We start from the raw sequence: 27,458 nt of genomic DNA on the forward strand, positions 1-27,458 counted from the left end.
CAGTGGGAGGGATATACTGAACTTTCTCTCCCCTACTTGTGTTATCTGAGATGAATAATGGAAAATTCTCTCTCTCTCTCTCTCTCTCTCTCTCTCTCTCTCTCTCTCACACACACACACACACACACACACACACACACACACACAAATACACCAGGTAACCTCTACCATTCATTTCCCATCACTACTAACTGTCCAGAGGCCAAGGCCAGGCTGAGGTTGGAGAAGGTATCAAATCACAGGTTGGAAGAGGCTTTTAATTAATTCGAAACCCAATACTAAAAGGACAGAAAATGTCTGCTCATGAGATGGTCTCCTAGACCCAGGACTATGTTGGTTTTGATACCAACAGAATCACACATGAGGATACATAGACACCTGGCTTGTGCCAAACTCATCCAATTAGACCCTCATATATTCATATATATTCATGCTCTTATCACAAACTTATGTCATAATCATAGAGACACAAACACAATCACTTAAATTGTGGATATTTATTCACAAGAGACCTCTGACCTCCATTCTCCCCAGGAGAGGGTTTGAGTGGGGAGCCGGTATGATCCTACAAAGCATTAGGTGAGTTCTTAAACTGGAAAGGACCTGGGTTCTGGAATCAACTGCCTCTGAGTTCAGTTTCTCAGACAACCTATAGCTGCTCTGACTCATTTTGGAGATAAACTCTACCCACACAATCAGGGAAACACAAACAAGCTTGGTTCTAATAGGGAAGAAGAGGGAGGGAGGGGTGGCCCCACGAGAATCTCCTCTCTTCCTCCCTCCCAATTTGGAGTTTAGAGAAAACTCAGGGATACTGGGATCTGAGTTAACCATAATGCTATCGTCACTACCACCACAACCATTACCAACACACTCTCATGAGACAAGTCCTACAATTTCACACTGGTTGTTCTGAGGGATTGGGTCCCTGAGTGACAGTCCAGCAGATATTCCCTCTACCCCCACCTTTAATGACAGTGTGTCAGCTTTAGGACTTAATGGGGGTGAGGAAGCTCATTATTGAGTTCTGGGGAATACTAGAGGTGAATCCCCTAGAAGCAGGCTAGAGCAGAGAGCAGGAGGGAGTAGGAAGGACACAGAAAAAGGTGACACAACTGACATGCAACAGCATCAGTGGCAGGAAGTTAGGGTGGAGTGGGAGTGTAGAATCCTTGGAGGGACTCCCCTACCCTCAGAGTCCCTTGTTGAAGTAAACAACCTTAGTGCTTGGGTTCTGCTTCTTGATTTGAGCTCTGAGCTCAGGCTCCAGCCAGTTCACTGAAATGGAACTGTAAAATCACAGGTCAAGCTGCCGGAAAGATGACCATGGCTGCACTGCTCCTCCCTCCTCCCAGGGAGGCCCACTCATTTCCATTCTCAAGTGCAGGCAGCCTTCAACATTCCCCTCTACACCCCACACCTCTCCCATGGCTAGAGGGAAAGAGATAACCTGCCCACACTCCTCACAGGGACACTTACCTCCTCTGGGGGAAAAATGCGCAGCACAAGGGAGTAGCAAACAACAGACTAGAAGAAGGAGGGGAGGAAGGGAACCTGAGTGTAGCACCCATCACCAGAGCCTGAGGAGGCTTCAGACCGCCCCTTCCCAGCTTCCCTTATCTCTCCCACTCCCTATACAGTTCTGAGCCCCAACACTTACCAAAAGCCAACCATCCCCACCTGCAAAGGGCCCAGGAGCGACGGCCTTTGCTGTGGAAAATGAATGGGGAGGTTGAGTAATAGAAGGGGAAGAAGAGAATTACTGTTATCACCAAGAACAACCCCAATCCTGCAAGCACCACCCCCTTCTGATACACTCCCAAACCCAATCCTACACTCAGCTCCAGCTCAGGCTGCCCCACCCCAATCAAGGTACAGCCTAGGCCCATGTTCCCAAAGCCCTCTAGGGCCTCCTTCAAAGATCTAGCTCACCCATTTCAACTCACTCAGTTGCTAAGGTCAAGCAGTCTTAGTAATATCTGGGGAGAGGAAGGCCTGAGGGCATGGTCTGCTTGTGCTGCTCCAACCACATCATTCAATGTGAGTGTAATAAGATGATAATGTAGATATAAGTCTGATTTTGTAGCAGCATGTATAACAGCCGCTCCCACATGGGTCGGTCTGTCGCTGCTCATATGTGGTCTTCCTCCAGCACAGACCCTTTGCTGTCACTGTGTTCCACCCTGCTCCTCTCCCAGGACCCCCACCCATAATTCAGACTAAACATGGTATCCAAATAGTAGAGAATAAGATTGGCTAGAAGCCTGGGGTTTGGGACAGGACTCTTCCTTTCTCAAGAAGATTTCTTTAATTGGGCTGGCATTCAAGACCTTCCTTTATGCTTATGACGGCCCAAAGGAATGAGGGAAGCAGGAGGGGTGGGCATACCTTTAAGAAGTCTTTTTTCTCCAACACATTCATAATTAGAGGTGGTATGGCTAGAGGAGATCACAACAATGGTGAGCATTTAAATAGGACACTACAGTTTGCAAAGCACTTTAGTTATGTTGTCTCACTTATGTAATCCACCCTGGGAGCCACAGATGATAAAACTGTGGCTGAGAGAGGTGAACTGGTCAAGGTCACAAAGCTAGTAGCTAAGGCAAGGCAGGATTTGAACTCTTATCTTTCTTCCTCTAGGTTCTATCCACTTCATCACCAAGGTCCTTAGACTCGAAGAGTAAAATTAGATCAGGTATGGACTAGGAAAGAGAAAATCTCCAAGTATCCAATGGGTCTCTGGAGTCTTCAGTGCCTCCCCCAGGACCACCCCTTCCCCTTTTCTTTCCCCATTCCATCCTCCTTTCATTCCAGCCCTCTGCTCACTCATAGCAGGTATGGCCATGGAGATCCGGGATGTCACCACTTGGAAGATGCCCAGCTGAGCTGCCTTGGAAGAATAGCCTAACCTGTGGCCCAAATCATCAGTCACGGGGATCCCCAAAAGCATCTCCCTGGGTTCAAGGCATGGATAAGGGGAATGCAGAATCAGACTCCTGATCCTGGATCCTCAAACAAATACATTTAGACCACTAGCTTGCCCTGTCCCAACCCCCTCAGATCCCCTCAGATTTTCCTAGTCCAGTCTTGTTTGTCTCCATCCCTCAAGTCATGTCTTTGTGATGTCCAACTTGACCACCTAAAACCCTCCTGGTGGCCAGTAGGGCATGTGGCTAGACTGACCAGAAGGATCTAAAAGCCTACCCCAGGGCTCCCTTTCAGAAAGGTGAGATTAGAGTGAATGGTTCACACTCAAGAAACCTAGGAGCAGACTTCTTTAGCCACTCATCACCCCCTACTGCTCCCAACCCCCCCACCCCCATACTTCCCATTGTGCTCACCTCTGCCTCATTAGTGGGATATTAATGCAATTGGCAGCAGCCACGGATGTGAATGGGATGAAGCGGCTAACCAGGACAGGTAGGTGCTAGAGGAGGAGAAACTGGTCAGATGGAATCAGTCAGGGAGAACAGAATATCTGTGGTAGGAGGCAGGAAACATGTGGGAGGGGTGGCATGGGTAGAACTTTGGAAGGAGATCCTCTGGGGCAGCCTCTGACAAGGAGGTCCTGGGGGCAGTTTGGGACTGGACTCTATCAGGACAGGGGCTTACTTTGGTGAGGGCTTTGAGTCCCACAGCAGTGACCATGGCCCCAGTGGTAGCACTCACATAAGCTGTCACCAGCTGCCTGTGGACAGAGAGTCCAGGTAATGAAATGAAGAGAGGAAAAATCATTTATTAAGTATCCTCTATGTTCCAGGTTCTCTACTATTTACTCAGGCTACAAACACAAGCAAAACTGTCCTTGTTCTCAAGGAGTTTCCATTACAACAGAAGGAAAAGGCACCGATAGAGGAATGCTGACCCAGGAGGAGAGCTTTGGACTGGGCAGCCACGACAGTGAAGTGATCTAGTCAGGAAATCAATCAACAAATGCTTTTCAGAAGTAATGGTAGCATTGATCTGATTGCTGTACCTGTAGCAGGCTACAAGCTCTGCTGGATAAAATATGAAGCATGACCTGTCTGGGGTCAGCCAGGTCTGATGGGAACGAGAGGTTAACAGACTCTCCCAAATGCATGGCCTGGTCCATGCATAGCTTACACCAGGGGAAGGAGCCCTTGCCTTTGTCTGATGACACAAACATCCAATATTGGCCCCCCAAACCCTGCCAACAGACTAAAATTACCTCAAGTAAATGAGGTAGCAAGGCAGGGCTTAGCAGGGAGCTGCTCCCAGAGCCAGACCCCAGGCATGGAGAGAGATCAGAGATAATAGGAGCCTTGCCAGGACAACAGGAGCTCTTTAAGGCCAGGATTATTTCCATTTTTGTCTCTGTAACCCATTAAGCATGTAGGCCTATAAACCCTCATCAGGGCTTAAGAAAACTTATTAGGGGGAATTTCAGGGACAGCTTCTTACGCATGAGTAATCGTTGCATCTCCACTTCTATTGGAGTAGTTGACAACAGCATTGAAGGACTGGTTCACCCACTGCCAGAATACTACGGCTGAAATGTTTCTGAGGGAACAAGGTTACTTGAGTTACTTTGAGACCCTAATGACTAGACCTGATCCTTCCGTGTAGATCCCAAGAATTGTCCTTCATCATCACTGAGCAGACTCCCCTCCATGGCAATCCCCAAACGGTTCCTTCAGAGACACTGATGATTATCTTCATTTCCTGTCCCTGCTCAGTTTCCAATGATTATCTCCAAGCTCTCCATGCAGAGGCTATGATATTATTCCTGACCTTCCCTTATTATTTGACACACACACACACACACACACACACACACACACACACACAATATAGGAAGGGTTGATACACAGACCATAATTCCTCATATAAAGAGGCATAAGAAAAGGAAAGCATTAAGAGGCCAAAGGGAAGACCCCAGCTTCTTTTTACCCCTAGGCTATAATTAGATGGGATATCACTGACTAAAGATCCCAAATGCACTTTCCTTCTAGTCTAGCATCTAGTGGGTTCAGATCTGGGGCTGGGAGAATGTAAATCATGCCATGTTGGCCTACAGGGACCTTGTGTTTGGGGTCTCCTTTTAAGGGACCAGGGCACCTACCTATAGAAGGTGAGCATGCAGCCACTGATAATCATATTCATGGGCACTTGGGCTGACATTCGGCCAATGAGATGGATCTTCTCCCCAGTGTCGGGGTGGAAGGCTGAGTCATAGTTGTACTTGGCCTTCCATAGATCATCTTCAGTCAGACCAGGTGTCAGGATCCCTGCCCTATTTGGGAAGGACATAGTCTTATTATCCTGGGAAGGTACTTGTTCACCCCAAGGATCCTCAAGTCCTCTCATCCCCTAAGTCCACAACTGCTTGGGTACAGAGATTTAAGTACAAATGAGTTCCAGACTCAGGGAAGCATCTTTCAGGGATGTAGGAGTATATCACAGAGTCCAGGGCCCTACTGTCTATGGGTTAAATTCCTCTCCATCACCCCCACTTCATCACTACAAGTCCAGGGAGAGAGAACATAGGATGATTCTGAAGAGCCCAATGCCTAGAGTAATAATGTCAGGCTAAAGGGGGTCCACACTGGGAACGGTCCAGGGGCCAGGAAATATTTCAAAGACTAGTTTTTGTGGAGGTGGTATAGTTAGCTGCTGTCCATGTTTTCCTGTACGAGTAAGTGCCCATCACTTCTCCCATGGAGAAAATGTGATAGGAAGAATAACCCTGAAACTTAAAATTTGACTTTAAGAACATTTGGGTTAGGAACTGTAGTTCTCCAGAATACTTCAGAGATCTAACAATGAGACCAGAAGACAGGAAGAAAAGGCAAGAACGATAATCACCTGTAGTTTTCCACAATGGTTTGGGCATTTTGCAGTTTCTCCTCAGACAGTAGAAGATTCAAGGGGTTGGTGATAGCGAAGAAGTGCTTAGCTCTGCCCATAAAGGTAGTCTGGTCCCATCGAGGATCACGGAGGTTAATGTCTAGAGGCAACTCACTCATATTCTACAGAAGGAAGAAGGGAGCAGGAAGATCAGAGGCTATACCACTCCCAAACTCCCACACTGTAATTAGTCCTTTTTTTCTGAATTCTTTATGGGGAATTATTTTCTTGTCTTTCATTTTCAAAAAGGACCAATAACATCATATCATGCTTCAATTGGATTTAAGTGAAGCAGAATTGTACAAAGTCATTAGACTCACTCTCTCTTCCTGAGTTATTGAAGTCCAATGGCAAGACAAAAGTCAAGAGGACTGGCAATAGTTCAGAATGCAGTGAGTTGGATTTCCTTGGAGTCTTCAATGCCTGACCAAACTAAATATTCCACAGAAACTGTTTCAGTCACCTTCATGGCCCTTGGAACAAACTTATTATTTGCCCATTCCACCAGAAGTCTTTATATGCTTAGAGTAGACACCCCTCTAACTAAACATCAATTACCCTCAACCTGGTTTAGCCTGTCTACTGAGATGGGTTACCATGACGTGGGCACTTTGCATGTACCAAAGTTGTATGAACAGCCTTGGAAAAGTATCTGAACACCATCACACAGGTAGGATAGTCCTTTTTAAACACCCCAGGAAGGAACAGATGGATCTTGGTCCAAACCCACATCTCCTGCATTGAGATGTGTGAGTGATGGGGAAAGTCAGAAGTCATTGTCTCAGTGTGAGGATCCTATCCCTGTCTCCATTCCACAGGTAACCTCTTTTGTGGAAACTCTCCTGAAAACACAAAGTTGATTCTTCTCCAACCTTTGCTTCTCCAGCAGAAAACAATGAGTTTGGGCTCAGGAAATCTGTTCCCTTATTAAAGTTTGACAAGTAGGAAGATCAGTAGAACTAGGCTGAAATGACCTAAATCTTGAGGTCCTTTCACACATAAACATGAACTTGTATGTACATGTTGGTCAGAGAACATGTGTACATAATTATCTAAGTGCATAAGTACAGGTATCATGAGTACCTGTACAGGTATCATGCATAAGTACAAACAGCAGATTGCCTTACCAGAAGCTAGAGAGTTAGAACAAAGCCTCCATCACTTAACTGATGAGGATGTGTGCCTCTAGCTTTGATTCCAGATTCCTCTCAGGGACCAAGGCCTCAGATATCAGTCACATCTAGAAGTCAAATGAATAATAAAAGTACAAATTATACTCTAAGCAACATCTCCACCAGTTTAAAATTCAGTCCAATACTTTCTTACTTGGTAGGTGGAAAAAGAAGACTGGTGCACTGAACCCTAAAGGGCTGAAGCCTCAGACATCTTCCCCTATCCAAAAGCTAGCAAATTTTTATTTCCTCCTCTCCTAATCCCTCTGATTACAAGATCCCTTTTCTCAGATTTGCTTCCCTGTAGCTGTCAGCAGAGGACCTCATCTTTTATGTTACTGAGGAAGTCAAAACTATCTGTCATAAGTTCCATTTTCTTTCCTGTTTCATAACTTAAAACTCTTCTATCTGATCTCTCTTCTCTTCTCTTTTGCTCTAGTTTTTGATGAAGTCTTTTTACTTGCCAAGACTACCTATGCCCTTGATCTCATCCCTCCCTATCATTTTGGGGAGTTTCCAATCATTCCCTCTTTCGTGGTCAATCTCTCCTTATCTACTGATTCCTTCACCATCACTTTCAAACATGCCCAGATTGCATCCATCCTTAAAGAACTTTTACTTTATAAGAACATTCCTTCAGGCTATAAATTTACATTTTTTTTCTTATTTTCAAAGCCAAACTCCTAGAAAGCATTCTTTTTTATCCACTGCCTCCATCTACCTTAATTCCTACTTATTTGCAACACCATAACTGAAACTGCTCTAAGATCATCAACCATCTTTTAAATGTTTAATCCAATGACCTTTTTTAAGTTGTGGTTATACTTCATCTCTTTGAAATTTCAGACCCTGTCAATCATTCTCTAGTTCTTATATACTCTCCTGGAACTAAGTATGCTTTTCTAGAAGAGAAGACTCAGAGGGAACACAATTATAGACATCAGATACTTGAATCTGATACTGACAGTAGAAGAATGAAAAGATTTGTTTTCTTTAGACCAAAAGGGCAAAAGCAGGAGTGGAGGAAGAAAGTTGAAAAGAGGAAAATCTAGGTTTGATATTGGGGGGGGGGGACTTTCTAACAATTAAAGATGTCCAGAAGTAGAATGAGCTGCCTAGAGAGGTCATGAGTTCGGAGGAGGAGGAACTTCATGTTCATATTACTTATTGGGTATGGTATAATGGAGATTTCTTTAGTAGACTAGAATCTATCTAGTCCCTTACATGGCCCCTGAGGTCCCTCACCACTCTCAAATTTTGTGATCCTAGTATTTGTGACATCACTCTTTCCTTGTTCTCCTCCTACCTATTCAACTCTTCCTCCTCCAACTCCTTTGCTGGAATATCATTTATTTCCTACTACTAATCTTGGGTTTCTCCCAAAGTTCTATCTTCTCTCCATTCTTTTCCTTGGCAATCTCATAAATCACCATGGGTTTAATCATGATCTTTAAATAACTTCCAAATAAATAGTTCTAATCCCATCTTTCATCTACTGAACTCCAGTACCCAATTACCTCATTTCAGTCTTGAGAAATGTTCAGTTAGAGAGTATGATATGATGATGTACTAGCAAAGGAAACTGAGAAGTCAGATAGGTTGATAGAGAACCTAAGAGAAAACTGTGTCACAAAAGTTCAGGGAAGAAAAAATATGGGAAAAGAGTCAAAAGTGGCAAATGATGCAAAGAAGTCGAGAAGGATAAGGATTAAGAAAATTCAATTTTGAAAAACTGACAAAAGATCAATTGTAATCAGATAACTTGGTTGAGTGATGAGGGGAGAAGCCAGAATGCAAAAAAGTGAGAAATGAGAGGGCAGGAAGTTACATTTGGGATATGATGAGATGGAGATAAATATGGATCACATGGGTTGATATGTGCAGTAAACATGTATGTTGTTCTCTTGTATTCTCTATTTACCCTTTCTCACTGTGTAAATAGGAATTGTTTTCAGTTCAGGTCTGAAACTCAGAAGGTCTTCCTCTCAAAGAGTGATTCTTTTGTGATGGCAAACTAGGTCTCAATGCTCACCTAGCCCTTAATCATTGAATGGGCCAAGTTCTCCCACCACATCCTGGGCCATCATCAGTCTTGACTCAGGTCTCACCACTGGGTCCTGGAGGAGAGAGTAAGGACTTTGCACAGCTCTTCCTCACTAAATCCAATTCACCCTCAAGTCAAGACATCAACCTTATAATGTCATTAGTCCTCTTCATGACAAAGAACAAAAATACCATGAACAAAAAAAAAACCTTCTCTCACACACAGTGACCTGATTATCTCCCATTAGGTTTAACCATCATCTCTGTGCAGATATTGCCCAAATGAATATGTTTAGCTTTAGTCCTTCTCCTGAGCTGTGCATCACCAACTGTCTAGCTTATATTTTAAAATGTATGTTACATGAGCATCTCAAATTCATCCTCCCAAAGCTAAACTCATTATCTTTCCCCCAAATGAATGCCTCTTTTCAATTTTTCTTTCTGATGAAGTACCACTGTCCTCATAGCCATTCAGAATTTTAGCCGAAATGTTATTCTTGATGCCTTACACTCCTTCATTTGATAAATCTATTAAGTTTCCAAATCTTGTCATTTTTACCCTTATAACATCTCTTGCTTATCTCTACTCCTGTGGCCAACACCCTACATCAGGATCTCATCAATGGATTCCTGATTGGTTTTCCTTTTTCTCCTCTTTTCCTTCTCTAAACCATCTTCCACACAGCTACCAAAGTGATTTTTCTCAAGTTTGGGTCTGAACATCTCCTCCTCCTCAATAAACTTGAATGGCTCTATATTACTTCAAGGATCAAATAAAATTTCCTATGTTTGGTCTTTTAAATCCTTCACAACACTGATCTCCCTTGTGCCTAGAATTCATTCCCTTCCCACCTGCCTCTTCAAATCTCTTCTTTCCTTGAAAACCCCAGCTTTCTGTTTTCCTTATAATCTTAGTTGCATTGGTTTTGTTTGTGCAGAAACTTCTTAATTTAACAAAATCAAAATTATCCATTTTGTATTTCATAATATTCATATTGCTCTCCCACCCTCCTCCCATATTGGCATCTTCCAGGTCAAAATCTTGTCATAAACTTTGAATATATTTAATGGGATAAACTGGTCAATGCAGGCCCTAGTTTTCTCCATTTGATGTCAGTTCAAGGAATCATGTGGATACTTTGGGGGGGGGATTTTCAGCTATGATGAAGGGTTGCTACCATCCCCTGTGTGATGATTAAGTCTTCAAGTTGGCTATAGAGCTGGAAGAACTGATGACTCCGGAGTGGCTGAGTTAGACATGAATATAAGAATAAAAAGGGCAAACTGTCCAATTCTCTTTTTTTCTTTGTTAGTGAGAGAAGACAAGTATGCTCTGTATCTTTATATTTATTCTTTCTGGTTCAAATAATATTTTTTCCTCGATTACAGGTTAAAAACAATTTTTAAGCATTCATTTTTCAAAATTTTGAGTTCAAAATTTTTTCCCTCCCTCCTTCCCCACTCCCCACCTTGAGTCATTAAACAATTTAATATAGGTTATATGAATGAAATCATGTAAAATATTTTTCCATATTAGTGAAAGTAAAAAAAAGTGGGAAAAAAACATGAAAAAAGTGAAAATGTTATACTTCAATCCATAATCAGACTTCAATTCTTTCTCTAAAGATGTATAAAATTTTTCATCTTGAATTCTTTGGGATTATCTTGGACCATTGTATTGTTAATAACAACTAAATCATTCACCATTGATCACTGCACAATACTGCTGTTACTGTGTACAATGTTCTCCTGGTTCTGCTCACTTCACTTTGCATCAACCAGGTCATGCAAGTCTTTCCAGGTTTTTTTTAAAATCAGTCTGCTTATCATTTCTTAACATTCCATTACAATCATATACTACATTTTTGTTCAATCATTCCCCAAATGAAGGGGATCCCTCAATTTCCAATTCTTTGCCATCAGCATCCTAAATTAGTTCTCTGATGTCCAGTTACAAGGACCACAGGAGTCAAGAAGTGATTATGCCAAGCACCTGATGCAAGATCCGGATAGACTGAAGTGTGGCAGCTTAGTGGCCTAGTTCAGCAATAGATCAATCCAAGTGGTAGAGATGCTATACCCTGAGAAGAACCAGCTCAGTAGAACAACTGATCCCTCACTAATACCACAATAAACAGAATCTCATGGACAATCCACAAAGGGAGAAAAGAATTTCCAAGGTCAGGAATAGAAAGCATCCCTTTGCCACATGTGTTCTCTGCACATAGGCCTCATTACCACTGTATTTTAAATTTTAGCCCACTATCCTTTTGTGGGTGTTAACTGTTCAAAACATACCTTCTTAATAAATATCCTTTCTAAAAGATAATATATGTTTACTGGTTAACTGTGATGGAAGACAAAGGAAATGGATGGGGGGGAAGGTTAGTATGGGCAGTATGAGAAATGGAGTCCTTCAGGATTATTCTTAGAACATTGAATTCTAGTAAATAACAAACAGCTGTTTCTAAAGGGCAGGTCCACCAATATGAACTCACTCAGGGGAATAAGCCTGGAGGGATTGCTTCAGATATTATGACTATGGATTGTCTTTCCCTATAGAATGTAGAATCTATAAAGTTAAGGGCTGTTTCATTAGTAAGCTAGATTTCACTAGTTTTCACCTGTTAAATAGCAGATGATTAAGAAATGCTCCTTGTCTTATTATCTTCCCCCCACCAAACCCAAATCTACAAAATTCTGTTTCTTTTGAGAGGGCAGCCTTCCTCCCAGTTACCCCTATTCACAACATCAGAGTCATATTTTCCCCTCTCCCTTACCTGTTGAACCCAAAGAGCGAGACGGAGACCAGAATTTGATAAGTTTGGAGATTTTTATTCCCAGGGACTGTCTGAGGATAAGGTTTTTATAGTGTTTTTTTGGGGGGGGGGCACTGAGTGCAAACAGGATACAAAAGCAAAGACAGCAGTTAGAAATATTGTCTTGTCATACTAATACAAACATATGTAAATGTATGGCTCAGTATAGATAGGGGGCTAGACAGAGTAGGAAAAGGGTCAAGGTCTTTGTGTTATGTCTGAATTTGTTTCCTGAGACAGAGGGAGACACATATTCACGGGCTTCCCACAAGTTTGAGGGAGTGAAATTTACTATCTTATGGTTCCAGCCACATCTGGGGAAGGGGGAGGCAGTTCTGGAATTTAACAGATACAGCAAGATAATTAGGCTAACAAAGGTGCTTTGTAAATCTTTAGGCAATTTTATGGTATATCCATGACCCCTTGGGTCCTATTCAGAATATTTTCAGACCCAAAGGTGCCTAGCCAAAGTTACATTTCTAAGGAATTTCTCAGGGCCCAGAAGGATATCAGGGACCCCTTTCTATACAGGAATTTCACAAACATTGATACTGTATTTCAACCTCACTCATCATCACCAATCAAATGACAAGTTTTGTCAAATCTACCTTCATGATATCTCTCATGTGCCTGTTTTCTCCATTTATATGACAACCTACCCTTATTACCTTTCCCTGGGACTACTGCAATAGCTTTTTACTTGATCTCCTTGCTTCCAGTTTATCCTCTCTCCCAAGTTATCCTCTAAACAACCAACAAAGTGCCCTTCCTAAAAGCACAGTCCTGATTGGGTCAGACCCTTGCTGAAAAATCCCCAGACTCCCCTTTGCTTCTCCCCAGCTTGTCACTGAAAGACTCATCTGCCTCCAAACAGCAGACTTAATTCCTATTTTAGTTCACACAGTCCACATTGCAGCCAAACTACTCTCCTGAATATGGCATTCTATCTTCCTTCTCTGGGCCTATGCCTTGGCTATGGCTTTCTGTGATTAGAATGCTCTCTCTCCTTCCCTTCCTTCAAGGCTCAGCTAAGGTGCTATTTCCTTCAAGAGGCCATTCCCCATCTTCCTGGTTGCTAATGTTATCTCCCTCCTCAAGTTACATATCTGTGTAGCTGTATCTTCCCAGTAAGCTTTATGTTCCTTGAGAACAGGGACTATCTTGTTTTTGTCTCTGGATCCCCAAATCAAGCAAGACTACTTGCACATAATAAGTACTTTGTAATGCTGGTTGATTTGCATTTAATGAACCCCTTTGCATGGCAGTGTGAAGTTTGGAGGGCCTGTACATAAGAATGCATGTTGTGAACCTGTCCTTTGGCTATTCAGAAATAATTCCACCCTTTCCTGTTGGAAGTATCACACAGTAACTTTCTGTCTTGGGCTCAGGAGTCTATAGCTCAATTGCCCCCTGATAGAGTACTCAGTCCTTGCCTCTCCTCTCTTCTTGGGTTCTGAGCTCATGCTCTCCCAATTTTTCTTGTACAGGGGGAAGCTGGAGAATTGTGCGGAACAAACAGACATATCCTCTAATCCTGCTCCATCACAGGAGAATGTGGGCCTCCTGAGAGTCCTTTCCCCTTCTGCTCCACAGAGAAAGAGGGAGGGATCCTTCCCAGGAGCATACCTGTTAACAAAAAGAGCTCCTACAGGGAGATACTGTATTCCTTTGGGCATCCCTTCTGTCTCCCAGTAAGAATGAGCCCCTAGGCCACCATTAAGCAAAATTTTCCATTAGGATTGATCTTCTAGCCCTCATCAGCCCCAACAATGTTAAAAGGCAGACAGACACACAAACTCATCACCCGAAGACATATACATATACCCATCTCATACAATGATGGCACATGAAGGACATCACAGAAATCAATGGAGTAATGAATGCTGGGGACATGTACCCAATGTACAACTTACAAACACAAACTAATCACTTGTTCAAACTCCTAAAACTTGGAGGTAGGTTAAATTGGGGGGGGGGAGAAGGCTACAGTACTGGGTGTGAGATCAGCAGCTCAGGGAAGAGCTTCCTCCCCTGGGTCTAATCCTGCCAGACCCCAGCTTTCTCTCACACTTTTCTGGCTACTCAGCTACCCTTCCTTGCTTGATGGATGGTCCAAGCCTCTCTTACTACCTCCACTGGACAGCACTCATGACGTGGCCTGAACCCCACCAATAGCCAGTAGGGTTAAAGGAAACAATAAAGACCCTTGAGGCTGGAAGAGGGATCTGGTGGGGCCTGAGATCGGCTATGCCAGGGGTCACTGGGAAAAGGCCTCCAACCCAGGCTGTTCTGGTAGCCCTCAGCTACCACTACCTCAATCCTGTACCAATCAGAGCTTGGTGGTCAGCTAGAGAGATGGAGGAAAACAGTCAGGCTATCAGACCATACTACCCCACTCTCAGCACATCTCCCTGTCCCCCCCCCACACTCCTCTCACACACTACCTTTTGGGAATACTAGGACTGGACTGGGAGAGTCAGTGCTTGCTCTCCTGACAATAGCTGAGAGATTTGAGACCCTAATTCAGCAAAAGCACTTGGGCCCAGGGCAAGGTCCTCCCCCATCTCCAATCATTCCTCCAGAGGCAAGAGCTGGGGCTGGAGTAGGGGAGGCAGAGGAGGGAATGACTTCAGCAACTGAGGATGTTAAGAGGCTCGGGTTACAGCTCCTAGTTGTTATGGCTTTCTGCTTTTGCTGACCATTAGCCAGGAATCTCTGTGCCCCTCCTCATAGCTCCTTCTGTGCCTAGTACCCTACTCCCTGAATCTCACAATCAGGGCTCCCTCTCTCTTTCTTCCCCAACTCTTTGCCATTCTCCTCAGAACTCTCCTCCTTCCATCCCCTGGCCCACCTTTCCTTATTATAGTTAAATTTTTTCCCCAGGGTTCCCCACACTGTGCCCCCACCCAAGAAACTCCTGAGTTGTCTCCTTTCTAAATTACCTCCTCTTAAAGGTCTCTTCCCCTGAAATTTCCCTTTTCTTCTTCTGACACCATCACTCCTATAGGTGGCCTTCCTTTTGTCCAAGAAATCACAGTGAGAGGAGTGGGGAATCTGTCTCTTCTATTAAAAGAGGAGTCATCTTATTTGAGGGCAATCCATGTAAGGCTGTGCTCTGGTCCTGACACAGAAGTCAAATCCAGGTTTCAAGAATTCTTGGAGGAGGACCCGATGCTACTGGGAACTGCCAACTCTAGCCAAGCAGGTCAGTGGGTCAGGAGATTCCCTCCCCCTGGGGATTAGTCCGACGGACCAGAAGCCCCGCCCCCTGTTAACTTTCTCGGTCGGTGAAGGGCAGAGCCTTAATCTGAATACAGCTACAGTTACACAGACACGGGCAGGAACACTTCTATCCATCAAAATCACACATTCAGGAGCAGAACACAGAAGCAGTCCAATCTGGAATCCCAAACAGTCACACACAAAGAGTCAGAGCGAGCAGGTGGCACACCCACTCAGCAATAACACACATACTTCCTCCCTCACCCCATCAAGCCCTGGTTTTTGCCAAGTGGTATTCTTCCCCTTCACCTAAGCACAAGGAATGACAGCTTCTCTGGGCCCACAAAGGGAAGCTCTAAAGCGGCCAGGGCTGGGGGGTCGTCAGAAACCACCACCGAAATGTAAAAATGCCACGTTCTGGAGGCATTTTAAATGAATCATCTCGTCTGATTCTCACAGTAAGATCCAGGTTTGCGGGCTTCCCTGGACTGAGAAGAGGAGGGGGACCCCATCAGCCGCTCCTCTCTGGGCCAGCTCTGTTTTGCGCCTCCACACTCGGCCCCGGCCCTGGGGTCAGCAGCCAGCCCGGGCTGGCCAGCCGCCCCGGTGTCCACCGCATCCCTAGCAAACGCCGCTATGCAGGGGAGCAGAGGTCTGAAGGTGGGGGGGGGAGGAAGAATTGACTGGCAGTCAAGCAAGCCAATAAGAAGCTCAGCTTGCTCCGGGCTAGCCCTATCCGGCAGCCTCTCCCGGGAGGAGGCGGGACTTTCAGCTGCGGGCAACCCGCAGTGCTTGTCCTCTCAGGTGAGGCCCACCGCAGCACAACTCGGAGCCAGGTAAGCGGAGCTGAAGGGACACCCGCCGCAGCACTCCTGAGAGACAGGAAGGGCACGAACTACCAGTCCAGGCCCCTGATCTGTTGCTAGAGTTCTGTGGACTCTTTGTGCCCGGGTTTTGGGGAGTTCCCTGTTTGCTGGGGGAGGTGAGGGAGGAAATCACCTTAATCCTCCTCCCGGGAGTGTTGGGGAGGGGGGAGGGGAGCAAAGCAGGAAGGGGGTGTGGGAATGTGAAAAGCAGGCCTTGATGGCCTTCCAAATCTCTTGGGGGACCCGGGAGGAAGCGTTTGTGGAGCTGTCCCTGGTACCGAAGCCCTCTCCCGACCCCTCCCCCATTTCTCTCCACCCCTGGGGTTTCCTTTCTTTGAATATTTGCCCTTATTTTTGGGGGAGATGGGGGAAAGGGAAATTCCCGGAGGCAGTCGTCTCCCCAAAGGCCTGAAGCCAGAAGTCTCAGGTCTTCAGTCTCACCCTCTTGGGCCCCAGTCCTAGTCAAGGGCTTGCTTCCCTTAACTCAGTATCCGGGCCCTGGATGGAGGATTGCACAAAGGCTGAGGTGGAAGCAGGAACTGGCAGATAAAGCCGGGACTCCATGCTTACTGATCCCTAAGGGCCTTGACTAGGACTGATGTCTGTCTTAGGGTGGGATGTAGGGAGGAGGATGTCGGTCTTGTAGGGACACCACCCCCTCTTGGCCCTAAGACTGCACCCCTCTCTCTAGGCCTAGGATGTCCCTGCCGTGCAGATACAGTCGGAGGGAGTGAGAAGTCCCAAGAGGATTGAGACCCAGCCCTGCCTCAAGGACTATGTCGGGGCCCAGGCCAAGCGGCCTGCTGCCTCCAGGGAGAGGACAGCAGAGCAACACAGGACCCCCAGTCCAGGGTTGAGGCTCGAGTGGATCGTGACTGTATAGCCACCCGCTGCCATGGAACCCCTGGGTCTGGGGGATCTGTCTTCGGGCTCACTGAGCTCCCTCTCCTCCCGTGGCCACCTGGGCAGCGACGCTGGTTCCGCAACGCGATACCTACTGAGGAGGCAACAGCGGCTGTTGAACGGGCCCCCCCGAGGAATCCGAGCCTCTTCACCCATGGGCAGAGTCATCCTCATCAATTCCCCCATCGAAGGTAGGGAGGGGCCACGCTGGGAGAGGTGGGCAGGAGGAGTGAAGTCGTGGGGAAGTGGTGGGTGGGCACCCAGAGGTGAGAGACAGGTGGTTTTCAGCCGCTGTGCCTCAGTGCTCCTGCTCTCCTTCTGCCCCATGGGAGTTAGATCCTTTGAATTCTCTAATTCATGAAGGATATGAGGAAGGGGTGGGGGTGGAGATGGGAGCAACCTTCAACTCCTTTGCAGTATGCCTGTCATTATAATTAGCGTCTAAGACATCTCTAAGAAGTGTCAAGAAAAGAGAGGTTCATTGGGTAGAAAAGGTAAAATCACTCACCCCATAACATACTCCTGAAAGTGACCAGAGGGGTAAGATTACCAGGTTAGGTCAAAGGACCAGGGCTTCAGAGTCCCCAGGGTCTTGCCAAAAAGGGTTCTGAGCGATTGGAGGATAAGTATATGGGGTTGTTCTCAATCCTTTAGCTCTCTCAAAATCTAAGAGCAAGGGAGTAAAGTGAAAATTCTCAATCACAGAATCTTGGTTCAGTATCTGCCTGAAGATTTCTTACTCCAACAAACTTAATATTTTCCACCACTCCCTTTCTAGTTCATCCAAAGGTATCCGCCAATGACTCTGTTTTATACTGGCCTATGCTTGGGGTGTAGATCCCTACTTCATCCCCTGGAGCTCACTTTGTGGCTGAAGCTGGAGCATGTGCCCTGACCTCATAGAATGACATCATCATGCTTGCTCAAACCTAAATGAACTGTTGAGAGCTAGGAGTTTAAATGAGGGACAGATCCATATGAGTTAGAAGGAGTAGTTTGGGGATAATTTCCTCAAAGGAGTTAGATTCAATGAACATTAAGAAGGAAGCTCAGAGGCAACTCAGGAAAAGAAGAAAAACAAAAAAAAAAACCCCAAAAAACTTGGGAGACCAGTTGTGCAAGTCTTTGTGTAAGGCCCTGGGCGTAGATTAAGGGATCTGTACTGAAGAAGAGAAAACCTTAAATACTGAAATAAAGTATACAAGATTCCTTAAGCCTGGAATTTCCACCCTTTTTGGCTCTAAAATATAAAACAAATCAGGTCACAAAAAAGGGAGGGGGGGCTAGCACTTACCTTTTCTCAGTACTAGGAGATAGATGAGAGAAGTATTTGAACACCCAGCATCCCCTCTCCTATCTTTTCTTCCTAGTTACCTTCAATTCCCCAGCTTACTTAGGATATAAACTCCTTGAGAACTGGGATAGTTTCATTCTTGTAGAACACAGCAGACTTTTAATAAATGCTTCCTGGTCGACCCAAGTCCATCCACTTCCAACCCTCCAGTTCTTTTGCTGCCGCCTCTCCTTCTCCACGTGTTTCCCTAATCCTATTCTCACAAGGCCAGAGATACCACTGATACAGAAACACAGAGGCCATCTAGTTCCAGAAATAGAAACCCCTGGGTTCTGGGAATGTCTCAGGTCTGTTTCCACCTCATTCTACATGAAATCTCTAAAGAATCTCATTCTCATAAGGCAGGAATTCTTAACCTTAACATTCCAAAGATATTTTTATTTATTACCATATTCCAACAGAATTAGTTTATAATCCTGTATATTTTGGTGAATGCATTTAAAAGGCTTTTTCTGAGAATGACTCTATTAGGTTTGGGGGAGAGAGGAAAGGGGGGAGTCTATGATTAAAAGAAAAAGAAGATGGGGGTGGCTAGGTGCATAGAGCCCGGGCCCTGGAGTCAGGGGGACCTGAGTTCAAATCCTACCCCAGACACTTAATAATGACCTAGCTGTGTGGCCTTGGGCCATTGCCTTGCAAAAAATAAAGAAGATGAAGACTCCTTGCCTTGAGAGAATTTCAAAACTGCCTCTAATACAAAGGGATGGGGAGGGAAAGTCTCTGCCCTTAGCACCTTCGCATCTGCCTGGCCTCCGATGCCAGGTTGGGCTTACCCAGGCCTCCCCTCCTGCCTCGCGTTTACTCAGGCTGGGGGAGGGGAGGAGAGATGGGCGCAGGGGGCCAAGCTCCATCACATCCGCGGCTCCCGGGCGCAAAGGACCCGGCCTGAGCGGGCCCTCAAGGAGAAGCTCCCGCCTTCATCTCACCCCCATCCCAGGCCTCGGACGCCAGATCACTCACCTGACCGGGCCTCGGCGCCATATTGAAGCCATGGCTTCGAATGGAATCCCGCGGCCTCGGCGCTGCCGCTTTAGCGGGAGGAAAAAAAAGATGGCTCTGAAAAGGGCAATGCCAAGTGGGTCACTCCGCTACCAACTTCTCTGGGAAGGGGATGGGCTCTGAGTGCATGGCCCTTTTAAGAGTCCTCTCCAAAAGCCCCACAATGCCTTTGGAGCACTTCCGGTTCCCCCCTCTGGTGCCCCCTGGAGCCCAAAGTTGGGGGAGGGGAGGGAGGAGCTTCCGGTTTAAGACCACGTGAGGAGGGGACCCTCTGGGCCGAGCCTCGAGCTGCCTCTGAGCTTCTAAGTCCAGAACCTGCCCTCTGACCTTGAACTCCAACCCCTGCGCGCGCATCGCCCCGTAGCCCCCCGCCTTGGATCCAGGCTGAGCACCTAGCCCGGAGCCCGCCCCTCCCCCGCCCGGCCTCTGACTCTAGAACCTCCTCGAGCGCCGGGCCTGGAATCGGTCCCTGTAATCTCCGAGCTGAAATCTCGCCTTCTCATCTCTCAGTCTCAAGTCTCAGGGCGTGCAAAATAAAACCAGTCCTTTGAGCTCCCGGCTGTCAGGAGCGGAACCTGGAGCGTCCATCCATCCATCCATCCATCATCCATCCATTATCCATCCATCCCCTGTGACCCGGCCCAGAATCAAGCCATTATGCACCTATATGCTCCCAGGGCCGGCCGGTAGCTCACCGGAGAGGAGATCACCGACCTGGAGGTTGGTGGAGAGGACCCGAGTTGAAGCCCAGCCTCAGACACCTGACACCTGCCTGGCCCTGGATTTGCCTGGCATTCAGGACCATCTCCCGTCATCCTGATTCACATCTGGCCCCTAGACCCACATGGATCCGGAGGAGAGAGTGAAGCTGGTCACTTAGCACAGCGGCCCATCACTCAAATCCTTGATGCTTGTCATGGCATCACCTCCCTGGTCTTCTTCAAGAAGGAAGGACAAGGGGCGGCTAGGTGGCACAGTGGATAAAGCACCGGCCCTGGAGTCAGGAGGACCTGGGTTCAAATCCGGTCTACTTAACCCCGTTTGCTTTACAAAAAAAAAAAACCTAAAAAAAAGAATGAGGGACAAACATTATTATTATTATTATTATTATTATTATTATTATTATTATTATTATTATTATTATTATTACCTTCCTTACGTCATGGAGGTCTTTGAGAATGATGAACAAACATCGTCAACTCTGATTCTTAGGAAGTTTTTCATTACAGTAAAACCTAAATCTATCTCTCTCCTACTTCTAGTGCTCATAGTCCAGTCCTCTTGAGCTAAACAGAATACAACTAATTCCTCCTCCATGTGACAGCCTTCAAAAACCTGAAGGCTGCTATCGTAACCTTCCCTAAATTTTCTCTTACCCAGGCTAAACATCCCCAGATCCTTTGATTTATCTTCACATGAGCTTGATCTTGAGGTCCTTCACCAATCTGGCTGCTTTTTTTCCTAAGATATTCTCCATTTTATTAATGTCCTTATTCAGATGTGGTCCCACACAACTCTAGCTGTGAACTGACCAATAAGATTATCACCATTTCTAGACTACTTCCATTAATTCAGTGTAAAATTGCATTAACTTTTTGACTACCATATCACACTGCTAACCACGATTGAACTTTCAGTACATTTCATCTCCCAGATCTTTTTCAGAAGATTTTCTGTCTAGTCATACTTCCACCACCTTGTGCGTGTAAAATTGATTAGTTGAACCCAAGTACAAGGCTTTATATTTATGCCAATTAAGTTTCCTCCTGTTAAACTCCTGGGAATCAATGTTCTATACTATTCTTTCTTTTTCCTTATCTCTAAATTCTAGAATTCTTGGCCAAAGTTTTATAGCAATGTTGTTCTTTTTTTTGTGTGTCTATCATAGATCCTACTGGCATTGTAGTGGAGCCTATAGACCCCTTCTCGGGATAGTATTTTTCAAATGAACAAACAAACTACAGCACTTAGAATTATAAAGAAAAATGAAGGTATTGAAACACAGTTATAAAAATATAAAAAAACAAACTTTGTGGATTCCTGATTAAGAATCCCCCAGTACAAGGAAAGAAACACTAGACTGCATGTCTAAAATCATTCTGGTGTCAAGTAACGTACGTTTCTTCTTCCACATGAAAACCCTTCAAATGTCTGAAAAGTCTGTCATATACTCCTCTTTCATTCCTAAGCCTTCAGTTCCATTCTCCAAGCTAAACATTCACAGTCCCTCTGCAGATATGCTTCTGGCATTGTTCTGAATGACCTCTTCTTCCATTAGTTCCACAGGGCATGACACAACCCCACAGTGTGGGGGCTCTTTATAAAGGAATGTATGAGAAGGAAAGGAGAGAGAGAGAGAGAGAGAACCCTTTTTTCTTTCAAATGGAGTCTTTAGTATCATGTCAGATGATAGGCACCTTCTCTGGCTTAATAAATAAATAATTGTTATTATTAAGTAATAATGGTAAATTTTGACCAATTCTTTACATTTATCATATGTGTTTAACATATATTTATATATTCATAAATAAATATAACATTATAAACACTTAACCATATTTGAGCCTAATAATAACTCTGTGAGATAGGTACTTTGACTATTTACAAATGAAACAGACTTGGAGAGATTATTTGTCACAGTGTCAAAAGTGAGATTCCAACTCAATTCTTTTCTGACATCAAGCTAGTATTCTTTACATTATACCATGTTTGACCCCAAAATCCAAGATGTTTTAGATTAGAAAGAATTTTACAGGCTGTCCCATCTTTTCCTCTTTTCCCAGGCAAGAGAGCTTCTCACTGGTGGGGTGAGGGGGGGGGTAGGATGGTCTGTGATATCTTACTAAGAGTTCTCTCTGGGAAGGTGAGTGTACAAAATGCCAGCTCATCCTTCTTTGCCTTCAGCCAACAGTGATGAGAGTGACATTATCAATGCAGTCACAGTGGAAAAGAGCCCAGCAGGAAAGTTGGGATTCAGTGTCCGTGGGGGCTCAGAGCATGGCCTGGGCATCTTTGTCAGCAAAGTGGAAGAAGGGAGCAGTGCAGGTGAGTTTCTGCCACACTAGGGGGGAGGGGGGGCAGGCAAGGGGGAGGAGAGAGGAGAGAAAAAAGGCCCTCTACAGAAATCAGGGACTCTTCAGTTTGAATAAGGGGATAAAACCCCATTCTCAGGGTTTGATCAAAAGTGAGTGAGAGGACAAAGGTCAGTCCTCAGGGTCCCATAGTAGAGAGGTTAGACAAGGCTCTACATTTAGCCCCCACTCTAAAATGAGAGACACTGCTATCCTCAGAGAGCCCCAGGTTTGGAGGGAGGAGACTGTATCTGAGTAGGGAATCACACTTCTGCCTTTGAGGAGCCTTCTGTCTGAAGTGAGAGACAGGATGAATGAGAGTTCTCAAGCTGAGCAAGGAAGAACTCATCTCATCTGGTACCATTGCAGAGAGAGCTGGGCTCCGAGTAGGAGACAAGATCACAGAGGTGAATGGGCTCAGCCTAGAGAGTACCACTATGAGCAGTGCAGTGAAGATGTTGACGGGGAGTAGTCGCTTGAGTATGATGGTGAGGCGTATGGGTCGTGTGCCTGGGATCAAGTTCTCTAAAGAGAAGACCACATGGTGAGGGGCTCCATCTGTCTCCCCACTGGGTCATCCTCACCTCAATGGGACCTTGAAGAAAGGGAAGGGGAGAGGGATGGAACTTGGGTTGGAGTCCTGAGCAGAGGGTCATGGCCACAGATCAGTTTCTGGTGGACTGAGGGAGCTCTCACATCTAAGATGGTAACCCTCTCCCTCCTGGGTCTGTTCCCCTGTCCTGTATCCCCTATTTTCTTCTACTTCTCTCCTCAGAGATTGCTGGGTTTTTTCTCCTGCTTTTCTTGGGCTCTTTCATCTCTTCTTGCTGCCTGTATCCCTCTGGCAGGCCTTTGGTGAGTGAATCACATACGGACCATGTTAGGGGCATTTTGGGAACCTCATTCCCCTTTTTCCTAGGGACTCTCCCTCCTCAGCTCTTTGTCCCATGCCTTTGTCCCAAAATGATGTTCACTCTCTTGGGAGTTCCCCCACTCTCCTGGGAGAAGCTTAGTTGAGAAAAGAGCTATCTCCCCTAACCCTTGCTCAGTGAAATATGAGAGGTATCTAATGGGAGGATCTGTGAGGAGCTGGGTGCTTGGGGATAAGTCTCTGATCCCATGTTGTTAGTGACTGATGCCCCACTCTCTTGTCTGGTCTGCTGGGTACTAGGGTGGATGTGGTCAATCGAAGACTAGTGGTGGAGAAATGTAGTTCAACACCCTCAGACTGCAGCTCAGATGATGGAGTTAGGCGCATTGTGCACCTGTATACAACCTCTGATGACTTCTGCCTTGGTTTCAACATCCGAGGGGGCAGAGAATTTGGTCTGGGAATTTATGTCTCCAAGTGAGTAGACTGGGCTGGGGCTAGGGGTAAGGGCTAGAAGAATGCCCTTGGGTGGAGATATTCTGACTGATCTCCATGGTCTCAGAGTAGACCATGGTGGACTGGCTGAAGAGAATGGCATCAAAGTGGGAGACCAGGTCCTGGCAGCTAATGGAGTGAAGTTTGACCACATCAGTCATAGCCAAGCCGTGGAGGTGCTAAAGGGCCAGACACATATCATGCTGACCATAAAGGTAGGCCACAGCCCACAGGGTTGTCATAGACCCTGGGATGGAAAATAAAAATGGTAGCTACTAGGTTGGGATGTATAAAAGTCAGACTGTAGGCAGAGTAAGCACTAAACAAGATAGCCTACTTTATCAGAGAGAGCAAGCCCTGGTTTCCCAGTGGAAGGAGGAACTCTGTAGCCGAGTGGTGAGGAGAAACAGGATGAGTTCTGGAGAGAGGTAGACCTGGGATCAAGGAGGAGATTACTCTCTGGGGCCTTTTTTTGGGCAATGAAAGGAGGAAGTGGCTCTTGGCCTTCTAGGCTTTATGTATCTATCTATCTATTTATTTATTTTTGTTGAGGGGGAAACCCCAAGTCACACACCTAGTCCTCCTGACTCCAAAGTTGGTGCTCTATCCACTTTGTTATCTAGTTGCCTCTTTTAGGTTGGATTCTATTTTAATTTTTTAATTTTTTTCCAATTGGGTTTGATTTAAAGGTTCAACCAGGGAGGGAATGTGGGATCATTAACCAGTTCTTGGGTCATATTCTCCCCTTTGCTTAGGATATGAGAGGTACTCATACCCTGTTCCCACCCTATTCCTCTTTCTCAATTCCCCAATGTCCTTTCCCTCCCCTCTATCCCCACACTATTTTTTATAATGCATTCCTCCCTCTCTATTCCTCTCCTCTTCCTCCCCTCCCACTCAGGAGACAGGAAGGTATCCAGCCTACAAGGAGATGGTGTCTGAGTATTGCTGGCTGGACCAATGTAAGAGTCTCTGAAAGCAAAATGGGTCAGACTCCCCGGGGCTCCATGTATGTCTGGGGATGGGGTGGAGGGACCTCTCTATGAATGTCTAGAACCTGGGTGTCCTAAACTTAATCTAGAAGCCTCCTTCCCCTCCAAGAGCCTCCACTTCCTGTACACTCAACCGGGGTCCAGGGTATCTTTGAATCTCCTTTCAAGGAGCTGTACACTTTAGTTCTACTGGCTCTCAGAATAATGCACTTTAGGGGAGCTTATATACCATGAAGAGTAAAACCTTCAAAAGACCATTTATAGCCAGGGTTTCTAGCCTTTTGTGGTACCATGGACACTTTTGGCAGTGCCTGCCCTCCAGGAACTCCCAGTCCAATGGGTAGACAACTTCTATATACAAACTAGATATTGACAAGAGAGACTGGAGAAAATCACCCAGGAAAGGCATCCCAGGAAGGAGGGCTGGGAAAGGTTTCTTGTAGAAACTGAACTCTCACTAAGACCTCAGGGAAGCAAGCAGACAGAGATGGGGAGGGAGAGAGTTGAGAAATGGAAGCCCTAATCTGCAATAATAATATAACTTGCAATTCATTATGTGGCACTTTTTGGTTCACCAAGAGCTTTTTATCATTTGAAACTCACAAACACCCTACAAGGTAGGCAATGTAAGTAGCATCACATATAGTCCAATCCCTTCATTTTTCAGCAGAAGAAAGAGCTAGAGAAAAGCTAGACCCTGACTTGCCCAGGGTCTCCTGGGGAATCAGAGGAGGACCTGGGACTAGAAGCCAAATGTTCTGACTCCCAGACCACCCTGCTCCCAACTTTGCTCACCCCCACCATGGAATCTGAGAAGGCCAGGAGGAAGCAGGGTGGGCGTTCTAGGGAGAGGGAAGTCCTGTCCATCTCCCCAAACTGACCTAGGCCCCTGCCTCTTCATAGTGAACAATGGGCCCCTGCAGCAGCTGTCACAGACATCGGAGAGTAGTTCAACTGTGTCCTCCTACTCCTCCAGCATCCCCTACAGTTCTGGCTCTGGCTCAAGCTGCCTCCCCTTGGACATGGTGGACGTTGGCCTATCCACAGAGGAGCTAATTGGTCCAGGGGTCAGGGGCTGGGGTCGGGCAGACACAGCCATACAGACTGAACCAGAGGTCAGTGGGGTAGTGGAGACATGGTGCAGTATCCGGCCTACGGTTATCCTCAGAGACACAGCCATCCGATCAGATGGACCCCTCCTTGCCCGAAGGTCTGGCTCTCGCCTTGATACTGCATTGTCTGAGTCTCCCAAAACAGCCCTCCTACTGGCTCTCAGCAGACCTCGGCCACCCATCACTCGCTCCCAGAGTTACTTGACCTTATGGGGTATGTTGGGGATGGGTGTATCTTATTCATTTTACTCAATGTGAGTCTTCTACAATAGCTTTTAACTTCATCCCTAGCCCAAGTCCTGAACCCCCCATGCCTGGGGTTGGTCTTGTACTAGGTCTTAATTTTATTTTGATTATCATTTGTATCTTCCCTTCTGTTTCCACATAAGTCTTTCCAAATTATCCTAAGCTAAAGGTTCCCAAGAAGGGTTAAGATGGAGAGGAAAGAGAAGGGTACCTAGTTGCCATTTCTCCCACAGTAAGATCTTCAGATGAAAGCTGGTAGACTCTGTACCCTCTCTCTCACTCCCTCCTGATGCCCCCATCCCCTGTCTAGACCATCTCCACTTTCCCCTGTAAAACCCCCTCCCACCCAGCCCTCCAGCCTTCTGTCTCCTACACCCAGAGGAGAAAAAACAACGACGGAAGGAGAAATCAGGGTTGCTCTCAGAGAAGGGTGCACTACAGCGATCCAAGACACTGATGAACCTCTTCTTCAAGGGGGGGAAGACTGGGCGGCCAGCAGGGGATGACAAGAATGAAGTTTCAATGCTAGACAATGAGAGTACCAGCAGGTTCCGTCCGCATCTGGAAGGAGAGAAAGGTAAGAGATACAATATATAATGATGGGGACAAGTCTCACTTACCCTTACAAGTGATTTAATTGACCTTCACTGTCCTCAGTGAAATGATTCTGGCTAGTCTTCCCAAATGGTGGGAAGCAATGTTACCCCAGAATACTTTTTTTCCTCTTAGGATGAGCTGAGTTTTAGAGAGGTGTATGTGGGGGTTGGGGCAGAGGGGTGCATCTGTGTTCTGGTGTAAACTCTTCCTTTCCCTGAGTAAGCCACAGTGAGGGATGGAACAGGTGTGTGTGTGTGTGTGTGTGTGTGTGTGTGTGTGTGTGTGTGTGTGTGCACGCGTGCACAGAAGGGATCAGGTCTTTTATTTCAATCATTACTAAAGGCAGCTACATGAATCAGTCAGAAAGACCTGAGTTCAAATTCAGCCTCAGACATTTGCTAGCTTTGTGGTCCTGGGCATACAGACTAATTTCTGTTTGCTTCAGTTTCTTCAAATTTAAAATGAGGACAGGGGGCGGCTAGGTGGCGCAGTAGATAGAGCACCGGCCCTGGAGTCAGGAGTACCTGAGTTCAAATCTGGTCTCAGACACTTAATAATTACCTAGCTGTGTGGCCTTGGGCAAGCCACTTAACCCTATTGCCTTGCAAAAAAAAAAAAAGAATCTAAAAAAATAAAATAAAATCACCTATCTCTAAGGGTAGTTATGTGGACCAAATGAGATGCTTGTAAACACTGATACACAGTAGGACTTATATGAATTTTATTCTCGTCCTTTCCTCTTAGGCAATGGCAGTGTCAAATGAATTTTATTTCATTGGAGACAGTGAGCTTCAGGGGGAAACTGGGGATCCTGCCCACAGGAAGGAG

General features: G+C 45.9%; 2 protein-coding genes across 4 annotated transcripts in view; one reads left to right on the forward strand and one right to left on the reverse strand.

The window, feature by feature from the left end:
• Positions 1–19,342, reverse strand: SFXN3 (sideroflexin 3). Of its 3 annotated transcripts, XM_074233906.1 has the most exons (12): positions 19,208–19,339; positions 7,036–7,108; positions 5,827–5,990; positions 5,084–5,254; positions 4,423–4,521; positions 3,613–3,688; positions 3,342–3,427; positions 2,827–2,954; positions 2,389–2,438; positions 1,661–1,710; positions 1,480–1,527; positions 1–1,289 (listed from the first exon to the last, which is right to left on the reverse strand). In XM_074233906.1, the coding sequence occupies exons 3-12, from the start codon at positions 5,985–5,987 to the stop codon at positions 1,193–1,195; spliced, it is 966 nt and encodes a 321-aa protein (XP_074090007.1). In that variant the 5' UTR covers positions 5,988–5,990; positions 7,036–7,108; positions 19,208–19,339; the 3' UTR covers positions 1–1,192. The 3 variants fall into 3 exon arrangements, with proteins under 3 accessions (XP_074090007.1, XP_074090006.1, XP_074090008.1); XM_074233905.1 differs by lacking the exon at positions 7,036–7,108 and having other exon boundaries at positions 19,208–19,340; XM_074233907.1 differs by lacking the exons at positions 2,827–2,954; positions 7,036–7,108 and having other exon boundaries at positions 19,208–19,342.
• PDZD7 (PDZ domain containing 7) overlaps positions 16,886–27,458 on the forward strand; it is a 19,090-nt gene continuing 8,517 nt past the window's right edge. The window contains exons 1-8 of the mRNA XM_074233909.1: positions 16,886–17,084; positions 22,151–22,291; positions 22,687–22,861; positions 23,489–23,665; positions 23,751–23,898; positions 24,585–24,645; positions 25,579–26,001; positions 26,413–26,610. Coding sequence (XP_074090010.1) covers positions 16,886–17,084; positions 22,151–22,291; positions 22,687–22,861; positions 23,489–23,665; positions 23,751–23,898; positions 24,585–24,645; positions 25,579–26,001; positions 26,413–26,610 — 1,522 coding nt within the window. The remainder of the gene's footprint in view (positions 17,085–22,150; positions 22,292–22,686; positions 22,862–23,488; positions 23,666–23,750; positions 23,899–24,584; positions 24,646–25,578; positions 26,002–26,412; positions 26,611–27,458) is intronic.

The sequence above is a fragment of the Macrotis lagotis genome, chromosome 4 (genome assembly GCF_037893015.1).
Source record: "Macrotis lagotis isolate mMagLag1 chromosome 4, bilby.v1.9.chrom.fasta, whole genome shotgun sequence".
NCBI lineage: Eukaryota > Metazoa > Chordata > Mammalia > Peramelemorphia > Peramelidae > Macrotis > Macrotis lagotis.